Source organism: Numida meleagris, chromosome 12 (assembly GCF_002078875.1).
Source record: "Numida meleagris isolate 19003 breed g44 Domestic line chromosome 12, NumMel1.0, whole genome shotgun sequence".
NCBI lineage: Eukaryota > Metazoa > Chordata > Aves > Galliformes > Numididae > Numida > Numida meleagris.
Window position 1 is genome coordinate 8344488 of NC_034420.1, and position 9579 is coordinate 8354066.

Below are 9579 nucleotides of genomic sequence, written 5' to 3' on the forward strand. Positions count from 1 at the left end.
ATAGAGAAGTTTGAGAGCACAACTGTACGTGTGGGGTTGCTTCCTCAGGTCTGTGAAATTCCTTTCTCTATATAGCAGAGAGTTCTTTTCAGAGAAAGAAATCTGAAGTGGATGGATACAAGGGCTCCTCTGAAGAGCAGGCAGAGGGAGAGCTATCATATAAATCAAGAGAAAAGGGGCTTCGTGTAGATAGTCCATGCTGAGGAGGGTTGTAATTGCTTTCCCTCCAAACACAGGAGGAAGTGTATTTGTAAAAGGGCAAAGCACCAGCCATCCAGTTTGGATGCATTTTCTAGCCCCTGGAGGAGTACATTTTCAGGAACAGTAGCTATTCAGAAGAATGAAGGCAAAAAGCAACTGGAAGGGAAAGCTTGGGCAATGTATGAAAGGGATGGAAGGAAAAGAAGGGGCGTTCAGTACCTCCTCAGGCTGGCTATCAGTGGGGAAAGCCACAAAGCTTACATTTCAAAATGCATCCAAGTTTCTTTTGACATACCTTTCACTGACATTTCTCTTCCAAATGGTTGTGTATCTCTGTGTGTTTGCACCTGTGTTACAAGAATTACCGTTCATAGAAAGCACGTAACCACTGTTCAGTAGAGTCCAGGTTTCTGTAGAACGTATCTGTGAAACTGCATTTTCTTTCCAACAGAGGAGAAGTACACAGTTATTTACCCATATACCGCAAGAGACCAGGATGAAATGAACCTGGACAAAGGAGCAGTGGTGGTGGTGATCCAGAAGAACCTGGAGGGCTGGTGGAAAATCAGGTGCCGTCCCTGCCTCTCGCTCTTCCCTGACACTGCAGGCTATGCGAAGCAGAGACCCACTGTACAGTGCAGGGGCAAGTCTAGGGCATCAGAGAAGGCAGAATAGCAGAACTCATTTCTCTCCATCCCTACATATTAAAGCTAACTGAAATTCAGGGCTTCAGCCAAGCGTAGTTGTGGTTCAACATCTTTAAAATCCCCCAATTTCCTGTGCTGGGGAGGTGGGCTGCATCACAGCATCATATGCCCCAGCAGTGCAAAGGGAACCGGTATAAGAGCATTAATGTTACATCATGTCTTACTGATAGGAAAAGCAGCAAGTGTCCTGGAGACAGGCTGAATCCCCTGGCTGTGTTAGGAGGTTCCTGTGGAGAAGAGCCATTTTCCAGGCCAGTTCTGCTGTGTACAGGGTGTGCTGAGGCCAAACACTCCCAGTCATCTCAAGCTGATACTTGTTTTCTCCTGGAAGCTCATTTTCGCTTCTCTGTGATCTCACAAATGGCTGGACTTGAGCAGGGTGGGAGCATATGCCACCATTTTCTTAACCTTAGGCTGAACCTGTGGTATTGGCAGCAGCAGAGGCCCAGAAAATGTCCATTGACTTTTTGAGCACAGGAGAGCTGCCATGAGAGCTCTAAAGGCAATTACAAGCTCAGGAGCTTGTGCCATCTGAGCGCAGTGGCTGTAGCTCAGCCAGCAGGAGAGCCTCTGATGCTGGCATGAGACCCTCGAGCATGGCAGGAAGGCTCCGTGGATGTGTTTTTTCAATCAGGTCGTGGACTGGTTTTTCTTCTAAAAAGTGCAGATGTAGAGCAGGGAATGGATCCAGGCTGTGCTTCATCCAGAGAACAGGTACATCAATCCTAGCAGCAGCCCTCTGGTTTTCCCCTTTGCTTCCCCTGCCAGTGCATTTAATTCCTGAACTGGTTCCATTGCCGAGGTGGAAAGGAACTCGGGCTTCATGCTGTTCCCAACCCTCGGCCCTCTGGCTGCAGTCAGTCATTGCTGCGGCTTTCCGGGTACCCAGGGGACAGGGAGCCTGATTCTTAGCAAGCTCATTTCACCCAGGTCATTGCTTGTGCCATGCTCTGACTGTGGGACATGTGGTTGCCCTGTGCTGCTGCAGTGCAGAGGATTGCTCCGTTTTGCAGGCTCGTGGTGGCACTGTGGCTCCGTGCAGTGACACTGCCATTGTCACCGCAGGTACCAGGGCCAAGAAGGCTGGGCCCCCGCCTCGTATCTCAAGAAAGGGAATGGAGAGATGTTCTCACAGAAGCTGGGGTCCGGCTCCTCCACTCATTCCTGCGCCTTGGATCTGGATGGCATCTCCCGGCAGCAGGCCATCACCGGCCGAGAGAAAGATGGGCTCGCTGGCCAGAGGGACGGGAGGTTGGACAGCCGTCCCCTACCCAACGCTGACATCCGCCGCAGTAAGTGGCAGGTTGGGAGGATGCTGGTGGTGGTTGATTGTCAGCCTTTCCTGCATGCTTCTAGGCAGCACAGGCTAAAAAGGAGGCAGAAAGCTCTGCAGCAAGGTCTGGAGGTGGCTCTGCCTTTCTGTTCCCTCTTTCACTCCCCTTCTGGGAAATCTCTTGGAAACAAAAGCTAGATCCTCAACAGCATCTGAAATTCTTCCTCTACAGAGTCACCGAAGATGAGGCAGAGACCCCCTCCTCGCCGAGATCTCACTATAGTAAGTGTATGCTAAGCCCTCCCAGAGGCTTGGAAACCCGAAAGGAGGAGGTATCATATATGATGCCCCATTCTTGATTTCTGAAGCATCTGCTTACTGTTAAAGTTGTCACTGGAGAGAGAGGACTGGGACAGGCAGCCCCTGCTTGGGACCAGTGCAACTGTCCCTGCATCCCACTTGCCAGCTGATGTAGGAAAGCAGTAATGGGAAAGGGAGATGGAGAGAAACATGAAAATGAAGCTCTGGTTACTCTTTGTTTGGGGTGGACTCTGCTCTTGGTTGGGGTTAGAGCATGCATACTATCTTCCTGCTGTCTTAAGACTTCTCTGTTTGCAGATGGTCTTTTTGTAAACTTTTGGCCAGTCTGTCCTGCAAGGCTTGGTTGCTGATGCAATGTAGCAAAAATTACTCTCTGGAGAGAGTAATTCTGCTGTCAGTGATAGCCAAGGGCAGTTTTCTGTTCATCCTGAAAGCTTTTTTTGCTGCTTTGTGTTGGTGAGGATGCTGCATGGGCTGAGCTGATCTTCCTGCTGTGCTTGGGCTACCTAGTTTCTCTGCAGGCTGCTGGTCTGTGCTCATGTTATGTTGCACCTTCTGTAGAAGCATGCTAATGGGTTTTCTTTTTTATTCTCATAGCCACGTGGTTTGAACCTGCCTAAACCTCCTGTCCCTCCTCAAGTGGAAGAGGAATATTACACCATTGCTGACTTCCAGACCACCATCCCTGATGGTATCAGCTTCCAGGCAGGAATGAAAGTAGAGGTGAGTCTGTCACCACCCCTTCTTGCATCTTCACTTCCTGACTCCAGTTGCTCTGGGACCTCTTCCAGTCAGGACCTTCCTTTCCAGGCAGAAAATGCCACAGTGTTCTGGGTGGAAACCAAGCACAGTGGTGTCTGTGATTGCCTCTGGGTACTAACATCACAGGCTCCCCTACAGCAGGAGAGAAACCTGCATGAGCTCGTAAGACTTCAAAGTTCCTGGTGCTCTTGTGGCCTTCTGGCCCCCAAGTGTTGTGTTGTCTGAGCTCATGGAAAGTAAAAGTACATTACAAATAGGGGTATAGATGGCATTTTTTTCATATTTAGGCCAGATATAACACTAAAAGCCAGGAGCTGCTTACCCGGCATAGCTGGTTTTGCTCACAGAATCCCTGTTGTAGATACGGTTTTGCTTTTCAGAGTGTACATTGTGCCTTTCCTGTGGGGATTTTTCCTGTATGGTTGCCCCAGTTCAGTCCTCTCACGTCCCAGTCCCACTTCAGGAGTACACTGAGCCCAGCCAGCTGCTGCTCAGTGCAGTGACATTGGGTTGATCGCTCCAACAGTGCCCCACAGTGGCCACTGCCAGCACCCAGCATCCCAGCTGCGTCTGCTGCAGCATCCTCGATGTGGCTATGTCACTTCCCAGTCATGCACATCCCCTTAGCAGGATTCCCTCCTGTTTGGATATCAGTCTTGAGCTTTTCAAGCTGAACTGAACATGCAGTTGGAAACATATTTTCTTCTGGATTTTCACATGATTGTATGGTATTTGGATATCAAGTTAGGGAGGCAAAATCCTGGAGTGCATGTGCCACTGTGATGTTATTTCAGAGATACCAAGCATCCCCTTTTTTGCAGAGAGTGCATAAGTGCACATCTGAGGTTTCCTTTCCTCCTGCAGGTTATCGAGAAGAACCTGAGTGGCTGGTGGTACATTCAGATTGAGGAGAAGGAAGGCTGGGCCCCGGCTACGTTTATTGATAAGTACAAGAAAACCAGCAACGCCTCTAGGCCGAACTTCTTGGCTCCACTGCCCAGTGAGATGGCCCAGCTCCGTCTGGGCGATGCTGCAGCAGAAAGCAGCACCGTAGAGGAAGCAACGGGACCGTGCAGGCCTCTGCCAGAGGCTCCTCCTAATGGCATGGACTGTGGAATGAAGTGGGCCAAGGACTGGAAGGGGAAGGAGGCTACTGAGAGTGGGGACTTGGCCTTCACCTGTGGGTATGAGGAGATCTCGGACAGGGATGTGGAGGAGAAGCCCAGCCTGCCACCCAGGAAGGAGTCCATCATTAAGTCAGAAGGTGAATTGCTGGAGAGGCAGAGGCCTCCCCCCAAGCCTCCAGGCATGATTTTGCCCATGATCCCCCCAAAGCAGTCAGCAGCCCCAAAAGACAGCAAGAAGCCGGAGCTGAAACCTGAGAAGGGCAAACTCTTCCAGCTGAAGAATGAAATGGGGCTGGAGTGCGGACACAAGGTGTCAGCCAAGGAGGTGAAGAAGCCGAACCTCCGGCCCATTGTCAAGCCAACCAAGCCAAAAGCTGAGCCTGTGGAGGACAAGCCTGAGCCCATCACCCAGAACCCCTTCTTGAAGTCAAGACCTCAGATCAGGCCTAAACCCGCTGCAGCCCCTCGGACTGACCCTCCTCCAGCTGATGACAAACTGGACATTTGCAGCCTGCGGAGCAAGCTGAGGCCTGCCAAGTGCCCGGAGAAGCCCTCTGAGCCAGACACCGCTGCGAGTGAAAGCTCCTGTGGTAACCCTGCAGTTGCCCCGGAGGCTTCTGGAAGGTTTCAGGAGCGACCGAGCGTGGAGAACAAAGTCCTTCCCAAATCCCCCCAAGGCCCAGCCCTCGCCCCGGCTGCCCGGGAGCCCGCACCACAGCGCCCGGTTGTGCCACCCCGCCGGCCACCGCCGCCCAAGAAAACGACGTCTCCTGCTGCCGGCCCCGCGCCCGAAGCCAGGGCATCCCCGCTGCCAGGGAGGCCCATGCTGGTTCCTCCCAAAGCCAGGCCCTTCCTGTCTGCCGCCATCCAAGACGAAGCCAAAGTGAAAAGCAGCATAGGCCCAAAGGTAATATCCAAAGCGGTAGAGAGAGGGGAAGGCAGGGAGAGGACATCAGCCCCCTTCTCCAACCCAGATGTCTCCAAGGAAGCTCTCTACGTGGCAGTGGCGGATTTTGAAGGTGATGAGGAGACCAACAGCTTTAGAGAAGGGACTTTGTTTGAAGTGCGTGAGAAGAACAGCAGCGGCTGGTGGTTCTGCAAGGTCCTGACTGGGGGGCCCTGCTGGGAGGGCTGGATCCCTTCCAACTACCTGCGGAAGAAGCCATAGCCTGTCCTCTGTTTACACAGTTGGAGGTTCCCTGTTCTCCCACCTAAGTATTTAATTAGCATCTTAATTTATAGTTTTCCATAAGGCTGGCTTAAAAATAATAATAATAATAATTGAAATCCCACACATTCCAGCTGGTGTCCCTTTCCTAGCTGCGGGCTTCTCCCATCACCCCCCACCCCAAGCTCCTTCTCTCCCTGGGCCTGGCAGGGCAGCCCTACAGGTGGGGTGCGGCGGCCAGTGCAGTTCTCCATGCTGGGGAGAGCCTTGGTAGATGGGTTTGGCCACCTGTACAGGGAATTCAAGAAGCAGCAGCAGCCAGGGAGAGAAATGCAGCTTGGTTTGGTACCAGTGAAGGAAAGGTGGCCTCATGGATGGATTTGCTTTTCCCTGAGGCTCAGGGTCATGATTGAATGTTGTGCATCATATTGCTTAGTCCAGGTGTGTAGCAGAGTCGTACAGGAGATGTGGCAAAAAGGAGGGACTGTTGCTCGGAACGGTGTGTCCCTGTAGCTCTGCGTGCACGTGCAGACACGAACGCACACTGGAGGCACTCCGGCCTCTGCCTTGCTTTCCTCTGTACTTGCCATGGGACAGTCCCATGGTCCCTCCCCGCTCTGCAGTGACAAGTGTTAACTTAAACATCCTCCTGGTGGGAAAAAAAAAAAAAAAAAAAAAAAAAAAGAAAAAAATGCGCATGCGCACATACAGATAGCAGATCCTCTCTGCTGAGCCAGGGCACGATGCGGGCTGTACCTTGCTGTGTTACAACCAAACAACGAGAGGTATTTTGCTTCGGTAGCTGAAGAATACTATGCAACACACAGAGGACCAGACTGACCCCAGAAGCCCTGGAAAGAGGATGCTTTGCTTCCCTTCCGACACAGACTGCGCTGCCTGTTGGACTAATAGGGGACCACCTGTTCCCACAACCCACCGAGCTTCCCAGGGCTGGCAGGCAGCAGCCAGGTGGGTCCTCCAGTAGGTGCTGATCTTATCAAGTGCAATCCAGAATGTGGGAGCTCAGCTCCTCATTGCATCCAGTTGTGAGGTGTGTCTGGTGCTCAGGTGCTCCCTGCTTTGTCACCCCAGCTTTCTGTCGCCCTGTCCCCAGGTGCTTTCAGCTCACCCTGTGTGTTGGTTGGCTTTGTGGGCATCAGGTCAAGCAAAGCTGTTATATTTCCATGCTGACACCTCTGCCTGCCAGGCCTGATCCTACTGGCAGTGATGTTTGTCCGAGCGAGAGGATGAATGTGGTCTGCATGGCTGCCACTCCATTGTGCCACTTTCTTCTCTTGCAGATTCAGAGCCAAATTTCTCTCTCTGGAAGAGCTTCATGCCCTTCGCTTCTGTGGGTTTGTGGTTGACGAAGCCCACGTGCCCTTTCTATTCTAATTGTGAGTGGAAGTGCTGCAGATGCAGCTCCGCAGCCACATTGTTTGGCTGCTGAAAATGATTAAGGTTTTCCCTCTAATTTGAGGTTGGTGGAATTGAAGACGCTCTGCATGCCAGAGGAGTGCAGTCTGCTTCCCTGAGCACCTGCTGCCTTCTCTCGTCCCATGCTTTCTGCCGTCAAAATGTGGACTTAAAGGTAAATCTTTCTATATGTGGAAGGAACAGGGTGGTGCCTCAGGGTAGAGTTGCACTGGGAAGGTGATGGAGCAGTTCATCCCAGCCTCATTGTAGCTATAGAGAAGCCCTGACCATCCCAGTGAAGCCAGAAGCCCAAAGGTTCATTTCCAGCTGTGGGAACTCATGCTGAGTTCTCTCCTTTCCACTTGCAGTTCTCTCTGATCACACATCAGCTTCTCATGGGGCTGACTCACCTGAGCTGGCAATAAGCAACGCATCTGCAACCCAACCCAGTAACAGAGCCATTTACATGGCACAGTGAAAGGTGTTGATGTGCTTCCTGGAGAGTTGCGCAGTGGGTTTGGGGAGGAATGCTGCCTTGTCTGGGCTCCAGTAAAACTCCTTTGCTGTGGCAATGAGTGGGGCCAGGCTGAGTTAAGGCAGAGTTCCCCAGCTGAGCCCTGTGGGACATGGGTCCCCGTCTGCTCTGGCTGCTGGCAGTCACAGCGGGGTGGCAGCAGTGTGCCCTTGTCCCATGACAATACATCCTTGCTCCCTCTGTGCTGAATGTCCTAATCCCAGAAGTCTCTCCCCTTTCTCTGCCTCATAGACCTCACTTATCCCGCTTTTCCTCACAGGGAACAATGCTCTTTCTGTTGCTTCCATACTAAATGAGGGCTATTTCTGCTTCCCTCCCAGACTGAGCCTCAGAACTGGTAGTGCTTCATTTTGCTGACACAAGTACTGTATTTGGCTCATTGAGCACATGACAGCATGGGTCCCTTGTTCCCAAAGAGCTTCCCAGCATCACAGAGGTGTCACCCTCGGTGTGGCACCGACAGCGGGACCCTTACCCCTTCATACCGCTCCTCCGCCTGCGAGGGGACCGCAGCCCCAGGGGGGAAGGTGCCGGGTGCCATTGTGCTGGTGACACGTTTGGTGGCCACGCAGGTGTGCCAGCCCCATGTGCCTCTGTCTGGCCATACCGTGCAGGAGGCCGAGCCCACGACTACTTCGTGAGGAGGAGGAGGGTGGCCCAGGGTACTCGGGCACTTCAGTGGGACCCAGTTCCCTCCTCACCTGCAGCCTGAGGCCGTGCATTTGGGGGGGCGGGGGGAAACGCGGGGACCTGGTGGTGGGGGCTGGAGGTCCCAGCTGCGTCTCACTCGCTCTCGATGCCAGTTTGTCTGTCCGTGTCTCGCTGTACTATGTAAGCGCGTATAAATCTACATTACTGTGGGCGGGTGGGGGTGGCAGCGGAAGATAGATGTAGCTGTGTAAATGCCGTATCTATACTTTCACCATTAGGGGTTGGGTTTTTTGTTGTTGTTGCTTTTGATTTTTTTTTTTAGTTCAGTGGGGTTTTGAAGTTTTGTTTTTATTTGGTTTTTTTTTGTTGTTGTTTTTTTAAGAAATAAAAAGAAACTGCTTGACTGGTTTCAAGCACCCTTGTGACCCTGTCTCTGCCTGGTGTGTGTCTGTGCTGCTCCTGGTCCCTGGCTCTGCACCAGGACTACTCTGGGCACTGAGCACTGTGTCCTCTTGCATGTGGACATTGCAAGGGTGGTGACATCCAGGAGCCCTGAGCACAGGCTTTTGTCTCTCAGTCCTCAGACCCGGATGCTCTGGGGCAGTGGGTGCACGGCCTTATGAAGGGTAAGGCTCAGGGAAATGCCTTCTGGCAGTGGGCACTGTGCACATGCAGTGCTTGGTCAAGGGGCAGGCTGTCATTGTGGGATGAGGGCAGGTGCAGGTGATGGGAGCAGGTGGGGGCCCTGCACGCCCTCCCCGGGACTTGTACGGGTCTGGTGCAAGATCTGAAACTTGCAGCATGAGCCTGCTGGCATCTCAAAGGCATCAGCCCCCCAGGTAAAGCTGGGCAGCACAGGCTACAGACAAGGATTCCGGCACCCATAGCCATTGTCCACTTCCTTCACCACCTGCAGCTCACGTGAGTTGGAGTGCAGACAGTTCAGCTCTTGCCAGGACAGAGTTATGAATGAATTCGTCCACTCCACTCCAAACCACATCCGAGGCTGCTGGCCTGCTGTCTGCCTGCAGCCGGCCACGGTGCAGGAGATGAGCAGTTACAGCGCAGCCTGCTGTTGGCCTCTCCTTGTTAAATACAGAGCAGCTCTGCAAAACAGAAAGGACAAAAAGAAAGAGCAAGCAGCCCCAGCGGCCCAGTGCACAGCCCTACCAGAATGGCTGCTGCAGGAGCTGCCCCTCCTGCCCACAGCCCTGAAACACACTGTGCTGATTACGGCAGGGGCCTGCAAAGTTCTCAAGGGTTTGAAATGCCAGGCAGCCCTCTGTAGAAGCCAGTTTTATTTGTTTCATAAACAAGTAAAACTATATTAATGTAAAACAGGTAAATGGACAAAAATAAAACACACGGCACTGAACACAACGCTATAGAGTACTGACATGTAGAAGTGCAGCTCCCCC

The 9579-nt window shown here is 52.5% G+C and overlaps 1 protein-coding gene across 3 annotated transcripts in view; it reads left to right on the forward strand.

Annotated features, from left to right (window-relative positions):
* The window catches only part of SH3PXD2B (SH3 and PX domains 2B), a 66685-nt gene extending 59619 nt beyond the window's left edge, over positions 1-7066 (forward strand). For all 3 annotated transcript variants that reach the window (XM_021410260.1, XM_021410261.1, XM_021410262.1), the window contains 5 exons: positions 653-770; positions 1974-2200; positions 2414-2463; positions 3100-3225; positions 4129-7066. In XM_021410260.1, coding sequence (XP_021265935.1) covers positions 653-770; positions 1974-2200; positions 2414-2463; positions 3100-3225; positions 4129-5559 — 1952 coding nt within the window. In that variant the 3' untranslated portion in view covers positions 5560-7066. The remainder of the gene's footprint in view (positions 1-652; positions 771-1973; positions 2201-2413; positions 2464-3099; positions 3226-4128) is intronic.